The 23,013-nt window shown below is 41.6% G+C and overlaps 3 protein-coding genes across 3 annotated transcripts; 2 read left to right on the top strand and 1 right to left on the bottom strand.

Moving 5' to 3' along the window:
- Window positions 1-71: 71 nt before the first annotated feature.
- Window positions 72-6,479, bottom strand: bysl (bystin like). The gene is made up of 7 exons (XM_088308177.1): window positions 6,038-6,479; window positions 4,457-4,616; window positions 4,237-4,375; window positions 3,945-4,078; window positions 3,705-3,865; window positions 2,611-2,713; window positions 72-1,030 (listed from the first exon to the last, which is right to left on the bottom strand). The coding sequence occupies exons 1-7, from the start codon at window positions 6,294-6,296 to the stop codon at window positions 676-678; spliced, it is 1,311 nt and encodes a 436-aa protein (XP_088164303.1). The 5' UTR covers window positions 6,297-6,479; the 3' UTR covers window positions 72-675.
- A 133-nt stretch (window positions 6,480-6,612) lies between these two features.
- Window positions 6,613-9,071, top strand: med20 (mediator complex subunit 20). Its single transcript, XM_088308179.1, has 4 exons — window positions 6,613-6,709; window positions 7,341-7,486; window positions 8,321-8,574; window positions 8,641-9,071. Exons 1-4 carry the CDS (start codon window positions 6,696-6,698, stop codon window positions 8,860-8,862), a joined length of 636 nt encoding a protein of 211 aa, XP_088164305.1. The 5' UTR covers window positions 6,613-6,695; the 3' UTR covers window positions 8,863-9,071.
- Window positions 9,072-10,557: 1,486 nt separating this feature from the next.
- Window positions 10,558-22,776, top strand: usp49 (ubiquitin specific peptidase 49). Its single transcript, XM_088308180.1, has 7 exons — window positions 10,558-10,952; window positions 12,436-12,550; window positions 16,122-17,590; window positions 18,363-18,570; window positions 18,918-19,026; window positions 19,944-20,149; window positions 20,219-22,776. The coding sequence occupies exons 3-7, from the start codon at window positions 16,190-16,192 to the stop codon at window positions 20,320-20,322; spliced, it is 2,028 nt and encodes a 675-aa protein (XP_088164306.1). The 5' UTR covers window positions 10,558-10,952; window positions 12,436-12,550; window positions 16,122-16,189; the 3' UTR covers window positions 20,323-22,776.
- Window positions 22,777-23,013: the final 237 nt, after the last annotated feature.

Raw genomic sequence — 23,013 nt, 5'->3', positions numbered from 1 at the left:
ATAGGTATTAAAGGATACTAGTGAACAAGTAGTTTTTCAAGGAAATTTCATCTTCAGAAATCTGCTTCATGTGACAGAAACAAACATTGCTATTTTTTATTGTCTTAATTGGCAACCAAGGTGATTGGAACTAATATTTACAACCTTTGACCTCAGTTCTGAAATTCCCTGTTAAGATCTCACCTGTGGCCTCCATCTGTGGAGTTTGCACCATCTCCCTGAGCTTGAGTGGGTTTTCCTCCCACATGCCAAAAACAAGCATTCTTTGAGACTCCAGATTGTCCGTTGTGTGAATGGTCAACCACAATGAGGACAAGCATGATCGAAAATAGATATCTCAATGATATCAAATACAGCCCTCACATAAGTGTAGTTTTATCATTGGAAATTATTAAACATACACAGGAGAGAAATAACGTGATCTCCATTCTCAATTGTTAAGGATTCCGTTTGCTTTTAATACAAATCGCTGCTTTGAATCATAGTCATCATCAAATACACATTGCGCTTTACAGAATTTCTGTGCAGACACTCCAACACCTGAGAGAAGCTTGTGTTCCACAAAATATTAGCACTGATGTGCTTTTTAAATACCAAACAGTACAAGTTGAAAACCTGCCTCACTTACTGTGTTCAACTGATTTCTTATGGTCGAGGAGAAGGATTAATAAACTTTCAGTCCATATCAATAGCAGCAGGGATCCCGATTTCAATATCCCGTGACTCCGAGTTCTGTAGTTCTCTCCGAATCTCTGCTGAGATCTGAGGGTGGGTTTGAAACTTGAGCAGCTCTTGCAGCGCCGTCTTCTGTTCGGAGGCCAGATCGGCCTTGTATCGCTGAGCTAGTGTGAGTAAACTCTGATGCCAGAGCACAGGAAGCACTCGCTGTTCGGTGCGGAAAGACAGGAAGTGAGCCACCAAGGCATCTAGCACACGGAAAGGCAGGGCGTATTTCTTGTCGAGCAACAGACGCAGGAAAATGCTGGTGGCACCGTTGTACTCCATCTCTGCCAATTTGAGCATCGTGGCGCTGAAAGGTAAAAAAAAAAAAAAAAAAGTATACATGTTATGCAATCTTCCACCACATGCAAACTGACCCCACCTATTGTAATGACCTCATTTTGAAAAAAAAAAAAAAACATTACTAGTTGAGGGTGGGGAAACTATCACTTTACACACCTTTGACAGCTACAAATACTAAAAAGCTTGAACTTCTTATGGAACAGCAGCCGACCAGTACTTTTATGCCTACAAACTTATTCTAGGTTTTACGACCGCAACTATTATACTCAATGCCAAACTATTTCAAGTACCACTATTTCTCACGCAGGGTTCAACATTTACGGTGGCGTGAAGGCCATTCCGGTACAAAATTACTTTCATCACAGAAACAGTCAGCAGAAGCAGAATGTTGTGGCGACGCAAGGAGAAAAAAAAAAATATTGCTGCACGCTTGACTTGATGAAGGGGCATAAATCAGGGGTTAGCTTCTTGTCGCTAGCTTCGGCTAGTCCAATCGCTGATATACTTAATATATTCAAGGCAGGGGCACCACATAATGAAACAAAGGCAGCAATGATGCAAATTGCCTCTTCGTCACCAGTTTATGCGCAGACAACAACTGCGTGTGTTAATAATAATTTTATTCATCATACAAATTGTAGACAATGCCCACCAACACCAAGTTATATATTGCTGGGATAACATTGCTGAGTTAATGTTTTCATACGCTTGTCATTGATTTTTTTTTTCTTGGAAGCATTATTATTCATTTGTGGAACTACAATGCCTTGATTTTAGTGAGGTTACAGTCATCATAGCCACAAATAAAATTGTACAGTATAAAGACTGCAAATATGAAATAATCACACCAACTGAACGAATTATACCAGTGCTTCTCTATTATTTTTGTTATGCCCCCCCAGTGAGAAGAAAAGAATTTGCGCCCCCTCCCCACCACCATCCACTCTCCGCCGCAACTATATATAATAGCATTTGGGCACAATGGGTAATGAAAGTGTCACTGCCAACTACTGGAGTGGATGTGCAATTACACTTTATTGTAGTATAGCGGGGAAAAAAGCATGTTCCCGAGGGTCACACACGTGCCCATCAGCATTGCACCGCGCCCCTCCAGGGGGGCCCGCCCCACTATTTGGGAAGCACTGCATTATACAAGCTACAAAGAATATACAGTTCCAGCACCGCTTCGGACAGCGCCCCCACAACTTGACTCAAGGTGACACCGACCACCCAAAGTAGCTTACTGTCGGACCTTGTTATATATCTAACATTTTTAGCACCGAGTACTCTACTGATGGATTAATCAAGTGTCACCCTCACATTCTACATCATATATGTGACTTAGATTGTCTGTGTGGCTTTAAGGGCGGGTCCTGGCATAGTAAATGAGGTGTGTCAGTAAATGAGAGTGTAGGTTGCTGTTGTTGGCTCAGGATAAAGGCTCGCCGTTAATTAATTTTTAAGGTCATCCGAGTAGACAGTAGTGAGCATTGTGCAATACTGTGTGATGTGTTACCATAGCTGACATAGTCGAAGGACATTTAGGGACGAGACAATCGCATTTGTTTCAGGAGAGACGATGCTTACCTGGCGTGGAGCACGGGAATAGAACATTTTGTGAGGATGCTTCCGATGATGATTGCCTCTCTGAGAGTGCATGTCCCAGATTCACACAGAGGTATCAGTATACCTGAGGGTAAAAAGAAAACAAATGGATACATTTTAAGTTTCCACGCGACGTATCTCTAAAAAAGAAAAGATGTGGCATGAAACACATTTACCCTATTCACATTTGTTTGGTTTGAGTACAGATTTGTTTTCACAAAGCATATGATTAACACACATTCATGAAAAATGACTGATTATGTAAAGACGGTTTTTAAAGGCTCAGAAAATGATAAGTACATATCTTTTATACAATGGCAATAAATTCCAGCGGCTGGGTCAACGGCCACGTAGAACACAACCGTTCCAATTCGTGCAAAGTTGAGAGGGTTATAGAACTGAGGGCAAATAGTCACAATGGTATCATGACACGATTAAGACTTACCAAGGTTTTTCCCAAGGTTAACATTATTCATCTATTAAGCCTCATTTTATACAGTGAGGGATTTAATATCATTAAGAAAGATGATAGTGGTTCTGGACCTGTTTTCAATTGAGGCCCATTAATTAATAAAATACTAACAGCAGCAGTATTATGTTTTTGAATTCCACACTGCCACCAAGTGGACATATTACACCATGAAGGTTTCAAAATGTGGGTCAAAGTGGAAAATTCCACATTAAAACTTTCTGCACAAGTTTATTTCCATGATTTAAACAACTGGTGTCGGTGGACATTGTGAACCAAATAGAGAGCCAAATCTAAAATAATTTGGAATTTTTTTCAAGCCCACTGTTTTAAAGACACTGCTGAGGAAGCTGAATAGTTATTATTCTGACTGCATCATACCAGACCCAGACTTATTAATACTAATATTTTGGTAACCTCATTTAATGAGACAAAATAAGAAAGAAGCAGCTGTTAATAAGATTCAGTGCAGTACTCTTATAAACATTAAATGAAAAGCTCTCAAATAGTGTCAATGAATCTGCTGATTATTAACTCTAGAAAGGCGGAATTTTTTAAACACCTCAGTATAAGATTTCATTGGCCTGGACAAGAGTGAACGGCTCACCTTTAAACCAGGCCCCTGGTTTGAATAAGGCCTTCTTCAGAGCACTATAAAGATGAAAGTTGAGTTTCTTGTACTCGTCAATATCATCCCGAACTCTGGGCAACAACACCAAGTTGTAAAATCTCTGGGCCATTCGCTCTTTCAGATTGGAGGAGAAGATTCTGCAATAAAGAAAAGAACAAACATACAGAAACCACTCATTTTGATCAAATCTTCATTCATGTCATCCAGAGAACTGACCTTGTCGCTTGATACATGGCAGCAGCCGTCCAGCTCTCAGGCTCAGTCAAATAGAGGACCTGCTCCCAGTTTGAAAGCGCTGGTATTATTTTGAAAGCCTTTGGCAACTTTCCACTGCGATATTTTGACAGGACCTGAAGTGAAAGTAACACAACCACAGATTTAAATTGCGGCTGCAATCCCCTCAGGTAGCCAATGCATTTGTATCAGACAACATTTGTAATTCTTTTATTAATTATTTTTATTGTATTTGTCGGCATAAGTGGGAGTGTCTAATTGTAAGACAATTCACCTTATTGACACCTCTATACACTTCTATTATCCTGGGATCAAGTTGTTGCATTGGACAGCCAGACACTTCAGACATCACTGTTCCCACTTCTGTTTGTTTTTCTGTAATCTTCTCCATTATAATGTCTGCTAGGGTTCGCCTGCAAGACAAAAAAAATAAAAAAATATTTATCAGTGTATGATTATGCACATTCCAAGCCAAGATTGTGCATGGGTCTTGCCTCATTGGGGGGTTCTTATTCATGAACATCTCAATGGCTTTCTCATCATCGGGGTCCACCACAACTTCGGTGTCATACACAGCGTTGGCGTCACCTTTACCAATTGTTGCTCCGAGCGCCGGCCACTCCTCATCTGAATCTGCATCCGGAGACGAGGGACCTGAAAATTAATTTTAAGGGAAAAAATATATATAAAACGTAAGAGAAGCCCTTGTGTTTCACTTGGAAAGTGAGTGTGTCTGAGTATGTGAGAATCACAAGACAACAATAAAATACTGCCACGAAGAATCCCCAAAAATGCAGCAAACTTTTGGTCAAGACGGTACAACCAAATTTGGACATAAGACAGAACATGCTCGAGTCCATCAATATCCTAGTTCCGATATTTGTAAGAAAAACACTTGCAAGCCATATATATAAAATAATAAAATGAAATACAGTAAGCGCTGTAGTAACTAGGGTACCTTCTTGTGCATCATGACAATGTAGCCCATTGCCATTTGTAACCTCAAAATGTCACAACTAAGGAATAAACAACACTTTTAGATAATGTGACAAAAACTGGATGCCATGTGCTTTATTTTGAGTTCATTACCCCCGCTGTGACAAAACTTTCATAACATTTTCGGTATGTTTTATTTATTTTTTTTTTTTGCACTTTGAGGAATAAAAAAAAAATCAATCAGCTTTATTTACAAGCTCAAGGTCCAGACGTAGACAAACATGATGCACAATACAATGCAGATAACAAAAATAGATACATCAACAGAGGCGTAACAATACTAAACACAACCTTTTTCATAGAGAACTTTAAAACGGTATTATTTACACACGAGGTGTCTGTACCAGTGTCTTCAGATGTATCTTGTAGCACTTAACCTTGTTTTTGACAAGGGCAAAACATGCATTTATTTGTTATTTCTTTCAGCTGGTAATTTTACATATTTCTTTGAAAGGCCTGTGCTGTATTTACTCTGGCACGTTAACAGCTATTTCATTTGCAATGTCAGAATCTCATTGTCATAAAACATAAAATACTGTAATTTTCTGTAGGCTACTTTAAATTATACCACAAAGTGTGCTGTAGAGTGGAGTTTAATATGTAGTAGAGACAACTTGACACCATTTTTCTGCAGCATATTACAAACTATTACAAAGTTCATTTTGTGTTTAATTGTTTTATTTAATGCCATAGATCAGGGGTGGGCAAACTTTTTGATAGGCGGGTCACAATGGGTTCTAAAATTTGACAGAGGGGCAGATGGATGGAGTGTTTTGGTAACCTCACCTCATCGGAGAAAAGAAATACATTTAATTTGAAATGAAAGTGAACAAAAGCATTACAACAATATATATGTCTTTGAAAAACCACAATATTTACAAAATAAAATATTAACAACGTTTGTTCATTTATTTTTTTCCAAAATTCGGCGGGCCGGATTAAAACGTTTAACGGGCCACATGTGGCCCCGGGGCCGTAGGTTGTTCGCAATACCATAGATCCACAAAACTCTATCAAAAATAAAACTGTTTATTTTGGTGTTTATGGTGCAGTTGCAATGCATGTCCTACTCGTCTTACCGAGAAAAGTGACGGGTGCTTTCTTCTTTGGCACCAGGCCATATTCGGTCTGGAGTTCCTCTTGTTGAATCCTGGCTTGTTGCAGGATCTTCCTGGACAGACGTTCGTCCACGTAGTTGTCTTCGCTCTCAATCCGATCGTCCCGAAGCTTCACTCGGCATTTGCCTCGAACCGTGTCGGCCTGTAGCATCTGGTCAACCAGCGTGTCCGACACCCTTCGCTTGTCACCCCCTCCTTTAGATTTTCTCACTTTCGGCATGGTTGTACTTTGTTTAGTCTGCAACAAAAACGTTCATATACTCGTTCGCGTGAACTTACTAATGTTTAAATAGTTTAAAAGTGTAACCAGAAATTAGCTACACACGTGTCGGTGTATTTCATAAAGGAAGTAGTCAAATTACGTCACATCCTCTCAATGTTAACCTCACAAAATTCAAATTTTTCCTTCTGTCTCGAGAATCAGTCATGCTACGAACAATATATATATATATATATTATCACCAGTATTGTTTTCGTGTTGTATAGATTAGTTTATTTTTGTTAGACTCTTTTTTTAACCCGAAGGCAAAATTTAACCTCCAATAATCAGACGAAGAAGAACTTCACCCGGAAGTATTAAACCGACGACGCAGACGGCTTCTGGCGACAAATAATAACAATGGGGGTTACTTGGTGAGGTTTTATGATCATATTGTCGCAACGTACGATCAGCATTGTCACTTATTAAACCTATTGCGCTTTAACGCGCCCGTAAGCCTTCTGAATTATCTTAGTTCCACGACCTCGCTTCATCTATTCAGTAACGTAGCTCTGCGGTGATGCCAAACCTCTTTGGGCCAATGAACATGTTTTTACATGAGAAAATCTCACGGTACACCTCCAAACAACAGAAATTTATTACAGCATGCTGCAATTATTAGCACATTGTCTCAGTTTACTCACAAATGTTGATGTACCGATTTGTGCCATGACTTAATTCTTTAATATGAAAAGCATCGGGCAGATGCACAGATTAATTATGGACCTCCTGCCATCTAGTGGGAGGAGATTTTATCGTTTGACTTGTCACGATACATCACTGGCATAGATAGACTGGCCAAGTTGCATTATTGTAGTAAATAAGTCATATTTTCAGGCCACTTAAGGACAATGTGATCATTTTCAGTGGTACATCTGATATCTGGTGAGACATTAATGTGCTGTGTCATATTCGTTGTGAATCACTGACTGATGGGATTCAATCGCAAATGCATGGTCAATTTGTTGTTTGTTGAGTGTAAAACAATGTTTGCTTGTGACTCAGTGTGTGCCAGGTGCCGGTGGCAGAGGGGAAGAGCGTGCAGCAGACTGTGGACACGGTGCACAAGAAACTGGAGCAGCTGGGAGCTGTGAAACAGGGCAGCTTCTGTGTCGACTGTGAGACGTACCATGCGACTGGAAGTGTCAGTGGTAATACTCAAGGCGTTTATTTTATTTATTCTAAATGTGTGTTCAAATGTGCAGCAGGACAGCCACCTTTTATAATTATACTTCATAATCATTATAATAATTAATTACCAGTAATTAGTCAGAAACAGACTTGGATGAGCTTTGTTAATAATAATAAATATGTCATATTTGTTGTCATCATAATGTCACTTTTGTGGTTTTCTAATCATAAAGACTGCATATACTAATATTTATCTATAAGAAAAAATTCCAGTCCAGTTGGAGGATCTTAATTTTCCTGAATTAAAACTGTGTTTTAAAGGTGAATAGCTAACTGAAAATTCTCCCTTTAATCATTTAATGGTCAGAGACTTTTTGCTGTCACAATATTTGTTTAAATGGTTGTAGTTTGCAGTGGGGTAAAACTGCACTGAATCACAGGATGATCAGAGTATTTGCTCACTGTGTTTAGTTGAAAAATATATAAAAACATATCATACAGAACATGATCTTGTTGTACAATTGAACAGTTGTAGGTTGAAATTCATCATTCTTGGGGGGGTGAGTTGCAAACATTCACACTAATCATTTTATTCTAATCTATTCTTTTATTCAATGTGATGTTCTTATTGAGATAAAAGTGTTTACTGCCCCCACTAATTGCCAAATTTCAAGAAAAATATTTAAAAGCAATACACACCCACCACAACTACAATCTCAATTGAAATGAAATAGCAAGGTGTTTGGCAACCATTTTAACTTAACAAATATGGTTCGTAGCCCGCTAAAGTCCTAAGAAAAGCAGAATTGCCATAATACCGAATGTAAAACAGCAATGATACTTCTGTGTTCCAGGTCAGCCTTCCAAGCTCTTATACGTGATGCACAACTCAGAAACCCCCCTAAGCTGCCTGGCTCTGTTTGAGAACGGACCCTGCCTAGTAGCTGACGCAAACTTTGACGTTCTCATGGTGAAGCTAAAAAGCCACTTCCAGAATGCCAAGGGTCACAAAGTGGAGTGCCGGGGATCGCGATACTGCTACTGCGACTTCCTGATCAAAGTTGGCACAGTGACTATGAGCTCCAGTGCCAGAGGAATAACTGTAGAAGTATGGGCACACTGCCACTGTTAAATGAAAAACACTTTCTTTTAACTGCACTCCCTCTCTCTGCAGGTGGAATATTGTCCCTGTGTGGTTCCAGGGGACTGCTGGAATCTAATGAAAGAGTTCATGCAGTCATTCTTAGGCCCCAGCGTCCCAGAGCTGCCATCTGCATTTACTGCCAAGCCTGAAGGCATTTTTGCGCCAGCCGACTGCGTTGACACCATGACACAATACCTGGAGTTGTTCAACAAACTGCGTAAACTGCAAATTCAAGGGAATAATGTTCGTTGAATTGACTTTCCTGAGTGACAGATTTTTTTTTTTATTCTCTTTTTTTTATTGCTAATAGTGTTCATCAATTTTGCTCCTGCGGATCAAGATGCTATACTGACATCTAAGAGTGCCTGGACTTTTATTTTCATTGCTGGAGCCTTAGCATCATGTGTAAACCCTTCTGATGGGCGTGTCTTGTATATGTAAGAAGAACTAAATCAAAAATATTTATGTAGTCAACTATCCTTTTATGATTTTCGCACACATGGTATCTACTCAAGACTGAATGCAAATGCTAATACATGTGAAAAGGCAGGTTGGGGAACCTATTCTTATTAGGGGCCAGTTCAGTTTTAATACAAGTTAATAACATTTCAGAAAAAAATGCACCACCCACCGAATAAATGTTTATTTAGGTCAGCACATTTCTAATCTTAGCACCTCACAGTTCTAAGATTCAGTTTGAGTCGCCGCTGCGGCTTTGCTATGTGGAGTTGGCATGTGCTTGCTATTCTTGTGTGAGTTGTCTAGTGGTGTCTAACACGTTCCAAAAATTGTTAGGTTCATTGAACACTAAGTTGCTCATAGCTGCTAATGGTTGTCCAAACGTACTCCGCAATTGACTGACACCTCTTTCTCAAAGTAAGTTGGGTTTAGACTCCAACACACTACTGAGGACAAACGAGAAAATGAATGGATCACAGGTAGATTTTGATGGCGGGCCGTGGCTAAAATCGTCTCCTAAAGTGAAGGTTTTAAATGGGAATTCACCAATATTGGTACTGGAGCTCATACTGTAGGTATGTACTCATACTCGTAAAAATGCTCCAATGCAAAGACACCGATACCATTTTACCACCTTGACTTTAAACCTACGGGCTGGTGGATTCGAAGCCATGTCAGTGATGTGGAGATACATGGGTGACAGCATGAGTTGACAGTATATGCTCTACAAAATGGATGATGAACTCTGCTTAGGCAGTAATGGAGGTGGCAAGTTGCAGAGCCAGGGTTTCAAGTCAGGCACCGACTTTCCCGAACTCGCTCCACGTGGCAGCGTGAAGCCGCAGATAGGCCCCGGCTGCGGAATCTCATGTACCCAATCATCTCCACCAATCATTTTTAATAATAATAATAATAATATTCCCTTTATTAGTCCCACAATGGGGAAATTCGAGATTCGAACCCAGGCCTCCTGGGGAGACTGGGTCCTGAATGCGGCGCCTTAGACCACTCGGCCATCCTGTATATTTTTTTGGTACATTTAGGTGAAATGTGGCAAGACTTAGAAAATCATGCAGTTGGATGTTAAAATACCAGTAATGATACGTTCTTCCTTTCAAAAGTGCTTTATTTAAGTGACGTTTATGTCATATACAAGATAAATTAGCATTTTTAACCACTTTTATTGCAACACATTTCATCACTATTGCAAGTCGTAAAGTAACGGCATTACCAATAATTGCTAACTAGTGGTATTGGTGCATCTCTTGTTTTATACTTTACAGGTAACAAATCCTCTTCGGTGTATGATTTCTGGCATGTTTTTAACTGCATAGCGTGTCTGTGTAAATGCAGTTCAAATTGCGTTTCAACGAACTTGTAACTGTTCCTATGCCCACTTTTTAAAATGGGGTAACGAAAACATTGCATACACGGATCCATGTTCAATAAGCCCTAATACACCCAATCTACGTTGTAATTAATGGTCGCTTGTGGGCTCTTTTTTCATATAATTATCATCAGAGCCCAGAATATTGCAGCTTCTTCCATGGAGCACATCCTTAAAACGTGTCATGAAATGAACACAAACCACAGTGGTGACACCGAGGTCAGGCTCCTCCTCGCCCAGTTTGGGGCTCCGAACCTCGGTTATTGTTCCATGTGGCCTCGGTGGGTGGGTGGACGGTCGGCCGGTCCATCCTGCTGCCTGTTGTTCCGCCACTCGGCCAATGGGAGGCCGGCTGCCGCTCAGCCCCCGTCCAATGAGAGCGGAGGGGTCCGGGCTCGCATCGAGAGTTGGGTTGTTCAATCTGAGTGAGGACAACAAGCAGATTTTTTTTCTTCCTTTCTGGTGCGCCGGATGGATGCGTTCTGCTCCGGCGATGGTAACGTTCCCCCCCGTTATATTCCGTTTCACCGCAACTCTTTACTCGCGATTAGCGAACAAAGCGTTGCTGTCCGCTGTGGATGTCAGCGGGGAGTTTGTACTCGCTTAGCGGCGCAGTGCGTTAGCTAAGCGGGTAAATCAGCGTCGGCGACCGACAACTGCGGCTAGGTCAACTTCAATTAACACGGGGGGCAATGCGAACTGCACTTCCACGTTGTAACAATAAAGAGTCTCCGCGACTCGCGTTTATCTCCGCCAAAGTGACCTCCGAGACGCCGCCTCGGTTGCATCTCGCCAGGCTAACGGCGCCGCGGCGTCCCCGTCGCCAGGTTAGCATGGAGCGATCGCGAGCTAACTTGGTGGCCGCGCCGCCTCAACAAAGTTGCTGGATGTTCTCGCGAAGAGAGGGAGAGGGGCTCTTCTTCTTCACGCCCCTTTGTTCTGCCTCGACGCGGAGCTGGAGGCGGCGAAGTAGCCTAGCATGGCGTTTATGAGCCGCCTGCAAAGATCCGCTCGAACAACGGCAGACGTGTGGTCAGTCAGATATCACGCAGAACTGTAAACGATTAGCGACTGCCGTCCACGTAATCCTTGTTTTTTTCCCCTCAATTGGCATTGTTTTAAAACATCAACATATCCGTGTCGAGCTCAACAGATGTGATTAAGTGCTTAAGTAACGACCCAATCGAATCCTAAGCACATTTCCATGGCCAGTCATCACCATTAAGCTTTGTATTTTCATGTTGTTTGCATGAAAATAAGAAGGTTGAGCGTTTTTCACAACAAGCCATTCCAAGGTTACCTGAATCTTATCTCCAAATGTGATCAAATCAACAACACATATTTTCAGAAGTATCTTTTGCACAAAATCTTTTGCGTAACCAAAACCTGAAGCCAAAGTATTTGATAGCATCCAATCTGGGGTGCATCAAGTGGTTTTTATTTGCATTTGCATAGGGAAGTCAGCAGCTGTCTCATTTGCATTTTGTATTTAACAAAAGTGTCATTCAGATTAAGGATTTCCAAATTGTGTAGGCACTGTCCCATGAAAAGCATGTGATTCCAAATGGAATTTGTTTTAGATTGTTACTTGAAAAACACAAATATTTTGTAGGAAATTCTATTCCAGATTTATGTTTTGCTTTCAATACTTGTTTTGCTTTCAATATTTGCTTTTCCCTCCTTCCTAAAAAAGTCCATTTCAGTTTAAAAAGTTACTGAGCTCTTTATATAAAAGCACTGCTAATGTGAACCTTGAAGTGACCACATGATAAGCCACATGAGTTCCAACTAGTTTGTTCAAATCCTGCTCAAGGCACACAGATTAAACTCCGGATTCCTGGAGAACACAGACTCTCCAGCAGGAAGCGTGACATGTATTTGACAGCAGGGGGGAACTTGAATGCAGTGCACACCTTCTAACATTGTGTGCATTTCAAGTTCTAAAACGCCTACTCACTTTTGATTTGTATCTCCCTCAGAATGTTCCAGTGGGTGCTGCTGACGACAGTGGATATGGATGATACAGAGCGTTGCCGTTCTCTTCAAACTCAGTGAGGTTTTGCCTGTAATCTGACCAAACCAACTATTTGTACAGTAAGCATATTTTCCCTTCTACTCTATGAAGACTTGTAATCCATATTTTTATAATTCAAGAGCTTTGCAAGTGTGAAGTAAAATATTGACGACAGTGCTAGATAATGATACATTAATGAGTTATTCTACACCCAATATGTATAGTATATGAAACTCCTGATATATACATTACTGGGGCTGGGCAATAATTCAGTATCAATATATATTGCGATAGACGCCTAGTCAATATCAAAAGAAATCGCAATCAATAGAATATAGATTTTTTAAAAAGTCAGGTGGCAAACTCTTGACACTGGCATTCTGCATGCTGGAGGCAGAGGCCAAAGTATGTTAAATTTGTACCACAATTACAAGCTTGCAAGCACCTAAGAAAAAATTTGGTGCACAAAAGTATGTTTTGAGTGGACAAGAAATGCTTTCGTGAACCTTGTCTGGCGTACCAGCAAAGAAGACGTGCATGCATGAAAGTGTGGCTTCACCATAACTTTTCTTTTCTCCTGTAACTTCTTTGATTTTAAATAGGTAAAAGAAATCAGTCATTATCAATACTGACTAAAATGAAATTCTTATAGTAAGTTGTGCAGCATTTTTTAACCATATTGCCCAACACTAATGAGCACATTATGTTTTATAAAGCGTTTATTTGACTTGTTTATAGTTGTGTTGACCTCTTATTACATGTTAATTATTATATGCTAAAATAAAGGCATCTAAATTCATTCATTCATTATTTTCTCTAGGTCCTTATTTTCAACGAGAAAAAAAAAATATTGTTATGAACCAAATTGAAATACTTCCATCATGATATCCTTTTCAGCCATATTGCCCATCCCTGTGCATAATGCACGTGTGAACAATGCCTACAAATGGAGACGTATCAATATGGAAAATCATATGAATAGTGCATAGTACGTAAAGAATGGTTATGTGCATAATATTGATTCTGCCTATGTAATATGTGTAACGGCGCAGTGTTCACTGTGAAGAGTTGTTACATTCCGTAAATAAATGGTGGATGGTATAAAAGATGATCTAAATTGATGTTTCCGGTCGCAAAAGGTGAATAAATCTGTTGGATAAAGAGCTTTCTGCTGCTTTGAGGTTGTCACAAGGAGAATGTTAACGACTGTCCGTGATGACAAGACGTTTGCTTGGAGATTTCTGGCCTTTTAATTAGTTTGATTTTTTATTTTTTATTTTTGCGTTCGGGTAAACGACCACAGATGATCTTCGTCTAGAAGCACATTTAGAAGAATCCAAGTTTTCTCAGGGAAATAGTTGGATCAATAACCTTCTTGTACACATTATTCATGTTTCAAGGAAGTTGAGAACAGATAGCCAACACGTACACCGAATTTACGCAGAAAGTACAATGTAATACACCGAAACAAAAATGTGGGCAGGGTGAAGGCTCGCCCCTTGTGGTTTCAACAAGTGAGAATTAACGGCATTTCTCCATTACACTCACAACTCCAATGAGGATAAGTGGTATAGAAAATGGATGAATGGATGGAAATAATCAAGAATCTCTTCATTTGCACTGTGCAGTGGAATAAATTCCCTTCTCGACTTCCACTTTGATAGGCCAGGCAGCGAAAGTTGTTCAAAGTCATGCGCAAGCCTGGTTTATTCCCTTTTACTGGTTCTCCCTCCCTTATCAAAGCTGCACATTCAGAAATAGCAAACAATTTAAATTGATTAAGGTGACGGACCAGTTTTGTTCCGCGCACTCATCTAAGCGGCTCCGCCTTCTCCCTCCTAGGCAACAAAATTAGTCGACGTCAAGCTCTACTGTAAACGTCATTGTGGAGTAGAAAAGTTGATTATTCGGGTAGTCTTTACAACCCTTATCCCCTGGCATGTGTTGTGGATTCATTTTCAGAAGCTTTTAAGTATTTTAATATAACACTGTCGTTCCCACGTATGGCTTTCTCATTATTATTTCATTGCAAGCACTTTCTAATTTACATTCAATAGCAGCTCAACTAACCTGTTATGGTAAGGTGCTGATACAAGTGAAGGATATTGTCTTAAGGCTGAGAAAAAGAATGTCAAAATTCAGCTTCTGGGGCCTTCTCGCTGCTCTGTGGTGTAATTGAAGATTGATGATGGGAACGAACAGGCAAAATCGGATCCGTTTTGTGGTGCGCTCAGAGGATGGGCCTTTTTCCGAACTCATCAGATGGAAATGTGTGTGCATGCGTGGTTGGGTGTGTGTGTGTGTGTGTGTGTGTGTGTGTGTGTGGCAGCTGGTTTTTATCAGATTTATTTAAATGACAGTGCGCCAATGAATACAAGTTCTGTCAGTATTGGAACCTCAAAGGTTGAATGCCACACACATGCTGTACAGTTCATAATTTAACCACGTTTATGGGAAAATATGCAACTTCGGAGTCAAGGCTGCGTCAGCGAGAGACTTGGCGACGGGTCCATGGTGTAGTCCGCCTTATGCCCAATGTCAATTTGCGTAGGCTCCTGCAACCCTGAGAAAGATCAGCAGGAAAGAAAATGGATGGGCCGATGAACGAATGTATCACAAATTGACATTAGTACACTTAATATCGGGAAAGATTATATTTCCATTATTTTCAATGGAGAAAATTGTTCACAATTCCAAACACATCAACCAGTATCCAAGGACAGATTATTTGACTTTCAGGTTCCACTGTGTTAGATATGACACCTGCCTCAAATTGAGGCAGAGATGGTACCACTGTCTTCATTTATGAATGGAAACTTCTCTGCACTTGTATTCGCCGTCGGTTTTAGGGGTGACTTCCTACTTTTTCTGGCACAGCCTCATCCCGTCAGCATAATACGACAAATTAAATTAAAAGTGACACCTTACTCGCACTGCACTTTTCAAATACTAAGTTTTCATGATGTCAGAGGTTTTAGAGGCTAACCCTGCATTTGCAACACTTTGCGACTCCATGGTCACATTCTTTAAACCAGGGGTGTCAAACTCATTTTATCTCCAAAAATGACCATATCAGTACATTTCATTATACATATTTCAGGCTTCAAGGTGTTGGTTGAGTAATGTTTAATAAATGGAGACCAGGCCCTAGTCCTACTCATTTTTATACTTTACAAAATCAGTGCGCAGGCTGGATTGAACCCATTTGCAAGCCTGATCCGGCCCATGGGCCATACGTTTGACACCCCTGCTCTAATCCTTTTTTTTTTTTTTTCAATTCTCTTGGTAGACGGGGAAAAAATAAACAGTTGAGTGAAAACATTTTAAGGCAACAAACTTTGATTTAAAAAAAAAAGGGTTTTGCTAATGTGAAAAAGAAATAAAGAGTTTGCAGAACTTATTGTCCCTGGTATGTCCCCCAATTTAAAAATGAAAGAAAAAACAAACAACAACTTGCTTGCTTTGTTGTCAACCTAAACTGTTAACCATTTATATTTTAATGTTGTTGCATCTTAATGACTGTTTTAGCCTTCAAAAAGTTGTAGTTGTTACAGTGTAGTACTTGAAGCGCTACTTATTTTTGAGTTGGTGCTCGGTGTGAAACGTTTGAGAACCGCAGATCTAACCAAATCCTGTGATTATAACCTGCAGAATGAGTTGCTGCTTGGCTAGAGGACGTGCGTCCTACCACTGAGGGCCGCCCATGTGCATGTGGAGAGATGGATCGCTGTAAGCACGTGGTGCGCCTTCGCCTGGGCCACGACCACTCTATCCTCAATCCGCAGAAATGGCACTGCGTGGACTGCAGCACCACAGATTCGGTGTGGGCTTGCCTCAAGTGCTCCCACGTGGCCTGCGGACGCTTCATGGAGGAGCACTCGCTCAAACACTTTCAGGAGTCCCACCACCCGCTGGCCATGGAGGTGCGGGAGCTGGACGTCTTCTGCTTTGCTTGCGGAGACTATGTACTCAATGACAACGCAGAGGGAGACCTCAAGCTCCTCCGAGGGGCCCTCTCCACCGTTCGCAGCCTCGGTACACGCTCGCTGCGCTCCTCGGCTTGGCGGACGTGCACCCACCGGGGCGGGGACAGCGGGCCGCAGCCTCCCATGCAGCTGGCTTTGCGTCACAGGAGAAAAACCCTCCTTGCCAAGATGCTTCAGAGGTGGACGAGCAGACATCAAGAGCTGCAGACGGAGCGCCAAGAGAAGCTGGAGGAGGCGAGAAGACAAAAGAAAGAGGTGAAAAGGAGACTGTTGGAAGAGCTGGGCAGCGTCCCCCCCAGAAAGAGCGCTCGGCTTCTCACTCAGGCGCCACGTTCAACCATCACACTCATTCCCTGTAAGTTCCGAGACCCTCCGGAACGCCTACCTCCTCCTCCGGCTCCTCCCAAGAAGCCTTCCCTCCTCGCCTTGTCACGAAAAGCCCCCCCGAACGGCAGAGCTGCAAAACTGAGGCGGTACTACTCGGCCAGCTCGGCCACCCGCCGACGGCTGGCTCCGGGGGTGACCGGTCTGCGGAACCTGGGGAACACGTGCTACATGAACTCCATCTTGCAAGTGCTGAGTCACCTGCAGAAATTCAGGGAGTGTTTTCTCACTTTGGACCTGTGTGAGACCGAGGAACTGCTTGCCAAGACCAACCGCTCGCCGGGGGTGAAGCCGGTAGCCGGAGGTGTGGTCAGCAGCGGTAACATGCCGCTGACCTCATGTCCCTTGGGACGCGTGGGAAACCTGACGGTGGGGAAAAAGGAAAGCGCCCCGTCCACCCCGCAGACTGCTGAGTTGGTCCAGCCCAAGGAGACCCGTTGCTCCACTCGCCAGCAGATGTCTCTGTGCCATGAGTTGCATACTCTTTTCAGGGTCATGTGGTCGGGCCGCTGGTCTTTGGTGTCTCCCTTCGCCATGCTGCACTCCGTGTGGAACCTCATCCCCGCTTTCCGCGGCTACGACCAGCAGGACGCGCAGGAGTTCCTGTGCGAGCTGCTGGACAAGGTGCAGCAGGAGCTGGACACGGAGGCGTCCAAGCGGCGGATCGTCATCCCCATCACCAAGAGGAAGCTCTCCAAGCAAGTGCTCAAGGTGCTGAACACCATTTTTCACGGGCAGCTCCTCAGCCAGGTGAGTGTGGCAGCATGCATGTACTTTGGAAAGGCAAACTTCTTACATTTTAGAATAGCTTTCCTTTCACTTTGCTGGGAAATGTCGTCGTCAAAATGCAATGAAAAGGTGTTTCCTTATGAACGTAGGGAACCAGTGCTTCTTTGATCCATGCATGCCTGCTGAATTGATTTCAGTCAAGTTGTTGCCAAAAGTGCCCAATCACATAATACACTTAAGTTGTTGCGGACATCCACTGCGCCCAATAATCTTTCTTAAATGTCAAGTTGGCAATTTATTTTGGAAGGTGTCAATTATGGTCTTTGAAATCAAGTCGTGCCGGCCCATTTAACTTAAAATAACAATGGCACTGTTTCTGGAACCAATCAGATTTCAAATTGTCCTTCCAGCTGCATTTTTCTGTTCTCTGTTTGGTTGGTTTGAGCAAAACTGTTCAAATAGCAAAACAATTTTGATGGTTTCTGTAATTGTGGGTTGGATTAAGTTGGTTGAAGGCCTAAGTACCAAATGCTCACCCCACCTCTGATTGGATCTCAGAAGTTAGGTGTCCTGTAAAACATCTATCATGTACTAAAAGTGAGTCCTAATAAGATGGGAAAAAAAAACATCTTTGTCATTCTCACAATTTAGACATTGCAAACATTGTATCTTATCACGTGACTGCTTTGTGTTGTGTTCTACACACACGGTGTCTTTTATGTTTTCTAAAAAGCCAGACTGGCTTACATTGCATGGCTTAAAGCAACTCTCTTTTCCCCCCACTTGTTTCTAGGTGACGTGTCTGTCGTGCAAGCACAAGTCAAACACAGTCGAGCCATTTTGGGACTTGTCTTTGGAGTTTCCCGAGCGCTACCACAGCGTCAACAAAGGCTCGGGCTCCACAGCCTACCAGCGCAGCTGCACCCTCACCGAAATGCTGTCCAAGTTCACCGAGATGGAAGCGCTCGAAGGCAGCATTTATGCTTGCAACCACTGCAACAGTGAGTGCAGCCTTTGGACTCGGGTGCATGTACACGACGCCTCCGATAATGTTCAGCTTTTCCAGCAGGAAGTGGGCGTCGAAGTTCAAACGTATTTCTTGACTGAATCATAGTATTATACATGTGCTTATTATATCACATATAAGTCCAGGTGCTTATTTATGATTTTCGGCTTTATGCAATATGCAAAAATTACCATTATATTTTGAATCGGCCCCACAGAAACACAATTCAAAAGAATAGAAATCAAGCAGTTATGATTTTTTAAACCTTACGATATCTTTGCCGTGGCTCTCTTGTCATTATCCTGCAATAATTTGTCACTTCTTTCTCATGTGATTTTTCAGGGAGAAGAAGGAAAACATCCCACAAGCCTTTAGTTCTTTCAGAAGCCCATAAGCAGCTTCTGATCTACCGTTTACCTCAGGTTCTACGGCTGCACCTCAAGCGCTTCAGGCAAGTGCCTTTGTATTGCACCGGGAAGTATTAAATCTTTCAACAATGTTGTATTCTTTCATGAAGATAAATGTCAAGCAATAAATCACTCTTTAAACCTTCAGTAACTATGTGGTTTTCCACTGCAGATTGGTATGCCAGAGCCAAACATGATCACACAGAATGGCATTATGACAAATAAAAATGTGCTTTTCCTGAGATAGTCTATAAAATGCTTCTTCTGTATGATCTAACAAGCCTGAACAACATCTGAACAATAACTGAAATTGATAAGAACAGTTCACCTGTTTCCTCTCGAGATGTCTTTGTTATATTTTGAACACTTCCAAAACTACTACTAGCATTGCAAATATTTGTCTTATTCCTCATAAATTTAGTCTAAGCTCATAAGCACGCAGCCATGAATCTACTGAATTATTTATGCCGACTGCTAAAGTCTGAGCTGGACAAGAGAAATTGTACAAAAGATTGTTCGACTCTTTATTTAATGCCTTGTGTTTTTAATGCAAGAAATGCTAAGTTCAAGATTGATTTTATTTTTCTTTGAACTAGCCCCAATGTTTCCAGACGTTAAATTGAAGTTTGCTGCTATGCACAATGCGAATTTAAGAAATAGAAGCTGTTGATTATATAAAAAAGGAAGCCAATTAGTTATAAATTGAAATATTCTTTATCCAAATATACTTCTTTCATCAGGATACTCGATAGCTGCACTACTACAACCTTTCTGTGACATTGTCTTATTTTTATTGTTTAACAAAAGCCTCGCTTTAGGTCCCAGGGATTAACCTGCAAAAATCGCTCCTCAACATTCATAATTTGCTCCTCAAATGAAGTCGTTGATTAGCAAAATTACTGCTTCTTTGTCTTCGAATTTAATAATTGTGACACAAATAAGCTCTGTGTTGCACGGGCAGGTGGTCGGGGAGAAACCATCGGGAGAAAATCGGCGTCCACGTGGCCTTCGACCAGGTTCTGAACATCAAACCGTACTGCTGCACGGGCTCAGGTCACTCTGTCCACAGAGGGGGTTACACCTATGACCTGTCGGCCGTGGTCATGCACCACGGCAAAGGCTTTGGCTCAGGGCACTACACCGCATACTGCTACAACACAGAAGGAGGTGAGGACTGTGGACGGCCACGTTGCCGCAAACGCAACATCGACTCTTAACTGGAATTGTGCTCCTCAGGTTTCTGGGTCCACTGCAATGACTCTGAGATGAAGGTTTGCAGTGTGGAGGAAGTGTGCAACACTCAGGCCTACATTCTCTTCTACACCCAGAGGTCTGCTTAAGGACTTCTCGCTATGAGCCTGAGCTGCGTTTATGAAATTGTTTAAGCACCCAGATGTCACCAAACACTCACTTGATAATAGCAATAGGGTGGAGTGTTTACATTATGTTCCCGGCGGCCACGGCAATCACGTTTCAGGCCACCTTGGATGTGAGACAGCGCGGTGGATGGGGTTGGGCAAACGTAACAGACCAAATTTGTCAAGTGTGACGCGTGAAAAAATTGACCACAGCAGATGGGAAACGAGTCACTATGTGGCAGCACGTAATTGCTTCGAAGCCAGAAAGACTTCAATAGGGAGTGAGGGGAAAAAAAAAACACCAAAATCCCAAACGGTCTGCCATGGCCTCAGGGAACATAGTGTCAGCAGAGAATGAACTGACAAAATTCCGAAGTGGATTTGCACAGCCCTCCGCCAAGGTTTACAGAAATTGAAGCGCACTCTACTTGTGCGTTTCTGTTTGTGTTCATCACTGTTGGATTGTCCCACATTCTTTTTTGCGGCAGGGGGAATCATTACATGGTGAGACGACTACGGTAAATACATTTCTCTTTGCGTTTTAATTCAGATTACCAACCAAATGCTTGAAGGACTATTAGGGCCACACGCCAAAGAGAATTAATCCAAAAATAAAGTCATACAAATCCACGAACAAAGTTGTGATAAAGTATTAAGTTGTTCATGATTGTACCTTCGGCCTGTCCCGTCGGAGCCACTCGCATCATTTTTAATCCTTAAATGAAGTCATAATATTACAAGAGCAACGAAGCCTGTTTGTTTTTATGTGCCTTGTAATTTTCTGGTGATGTACGTCACCTCTCCTGAAGTCAGCTGGGATGGGCTCCAGCTCATCCTTGACCCTAATGAGGACAAGCGCTATAAAAAAAAAAAAACAGGAATATATAGCAGCGGCTGCAGCTCTCAAAATGTTGCTTTTAGGTCCGCATGGAAATTTGAGCATTCTCTTGTTAAAATAACAACTTAATTCTTCCCTCTTTTTAAAAAAAAACAACTACTTATTTGTAATTTCCTTACATTGTATGACTACTCAAGTTTATTTTGTTTAATAGCACTTTCATTCTTGTTAGATTATGATGATTACATGAGCTTTATTTTCAGATTTATGCCTTTCCCCCCCTCCTACTTTTACAATTATTTTTTATCTCGGCACTCTGGCGCTAGTAGTCCTTCCAAATATCATCTAAGGTAGTCTTCTTCCACACTTGTGCCAACTCCCCACAAAGTCATGTCCAGCGATCATTTCAGTTTTGGTAATCCTAGCGATCCAAATAATAGTCGGTCATTAGCCACTGTGTTTTGAACCACATTTTTTGTGTCCGCTAAGAAACTTTTTCATAAATGAAGCTGCAGGTGGGTCCGCCTGTGGGACCAGCAGACTGTGCGCGCGGGTTTGATTATGTCCTGCTGAACATCCAGTGGTGTGCTTGCATTAAAGAATTTTGAAAAAAAACAAGCTCATTTGTATTGAGCATGAGGACCGATCAGGCACACTTACCTGAAACTGTGTTTTATGTTTGACACAGTACAACACCGAATCTGGATTTTAGGACTTAGTTTTTCTTTTGTTGTGTTTTATTTTATCCTAGATCTGTTTTATTTTGTAGCTTTATGTATGACCAGAGTGGGATCAACACTCCCCAAAATGGGCCATCGTACTTGAAAGAAGATTCAGAGACTGTTGCTTCTGGTTCTGAGTTTTATTATACTTTTTTTTTTTTTGTCAAATGACACTTTTCCGACTCCTCCCCGTGTGCATCATGACGTCATCTGCTGGCTTCTTTGTTCTCAGCGAATTTGCTTGAGTTCATTCTGTTTGACTGCCATGAAAGGACGTGAAAAGGACGCTTGACTGAGAAGTGATGGAAGCTTTTTAAAGATGGTGGGAGGCTCACCTCGCTGGTCCTTTGTGATTGTTCATCTTTTTTTTTTTTGCTCCTGTATTGTTTCTACATGGCAGCTCCCAACCACCACCACCACTCTCCCTCTTTGAGTCCATATGTAGACGAGGCCGGCGATGGAAACAAGCCACTATGGAAGTGATGAATGTTTTTCTTTTCTTTTCAAGAGACATTTGGTACCTTAAGTTTTAGCACCTGAAAGCAATATATTGTAAATCTTAAACCTTGACCGGAATTTAAGATCAAATCAGGAAATGTTGTTTTTTTTTGTTTTGCTTTGTTTTTGTTTTTCTACTCTGCTGTTTCTATCAAAGTCTTTAGAATTTGCTAGCTAATCGAGAAGAAACACTTGTGTTTGATACGAGTCGAATCCACGCTACATTTGTCAACTCCAAGTCAGAAACAATCTTAATGACGATGAATGTCCTACTGCTTAGAGGTCAGGTGAGTTCTGTTGTGTACTGTAAGAATACATGTCATCAATGTAATGGTCATATGGGTTTGCCTGACAGTCATTATTAAAAACATGAAGCAATTTCTTGTGCGAGTGAATTTGCTCCATTTTTGCTTAATCAAAATCTCAAACTGCTGTTTGCCTCTCATTGCTTTGTGTATAACTACCTACTGGGAGCTGCACACACCTCTCACCACATTGTCTCAATTGTGACTGCACAAATAAATTCACACGGAGCTCTAGATGAGTCCAATCAGATCTAACTTCTGCTAAATGGTGGGATTATGCTTATTTGAAGGGTCAAATGTGGAGAAAAAA

This window comes from Idiotropiscis lumnitzeri, chromosome 11, assembly GCF_059441095.1.
Source record: "Idiotropiscis lumnitzeri isolate Australia: NSW breed Sydney's pygmy pipehorse chromosome 11, RoL_Ilum_1.0, whole genome shotgun sequence".
Lineage (NCBI taxonomy): Eukaryota > Metazoa > Chordata > Actinopteri > Syngnathiformes > Syngnathidae > Idiotropiscis > Idiotropiscis lumnitzeri.
The sequence above is the reverse complement of the archived record's forward strand: the minus strand, read 5'-3'. Positions and strand labels throughout refer to the sequence as shown.

What these genes read in the sequence shown, in the direction of transcription:
- med20 (XM_088308179.1), top strand. An exon ending in TGCGACTGGAAGTGTCAGTG is followed by an intron (nt 7,487 to 8,320) that starts GTAATACTCAAG and finishes TCTGTGTTCCAG; the next exon opens with GTCAGCCTTCCAAGCTCTTA. An exon ending in CCAGAGGAATAACTGTAGAA is followed by an intron (nt 8,575 to 8,640) that starts GTATGGGCACAC and finishes CTCTCTCTGCAG; the next exon opens with GTGGAATATTGTCCCTGTGT.
- usp49 (XM_088308180.1), top strand. Translation starts at nt 16,190, where the DNA reads ATGGATCGCTGTAAGCACGTGGTGCGCCTTCGCCTGGGCCACGACCAC. An exon ending in ACGGGCAGCTCCTCAGCCAG is followed by an intron (nt 17,591 to 18,362) that starts GTGAGTGTGGCA and finishes ACTTGTTTCTAG; the next exon opens with GTGACGTGTCTGTCGTGCAA. An exon ending in TGCTTGCAACCACTGCAACA is followed by an intron (nt 18,571 to 18,917) that starts GTGAGTGCAGCC and finishes GTGATTTTTCAG; the next exon opens with GGAGAAGAAGGAAAACATCC.
- bysl (XM_088308177.1), bottom strand. Translation starts at nt 6,296, where the DNA reads ATGCCGAAAGTGAGAAAATCTAAAGGAGGGGGTGACAAGCGAAGGGTG. An exon ending in GCCATGTATCAAGCGACAAG is followed by an intron (nt 3,866 to 3,944) that starts GTCAGTTCTCTG and finishes TCTTTATTGCAG; the next exon opens with AATCTTCTCCTCCAATCTGA. An exon ending in ATTCCCGTGCTCCACGCCAG is followed by an intron (nt 1,031 to 2,610) that starts GTAAGCATCGTC and finishes TTTACCTTTCAG; the next exon opens with CGCCACGATGCTCAAATTGG.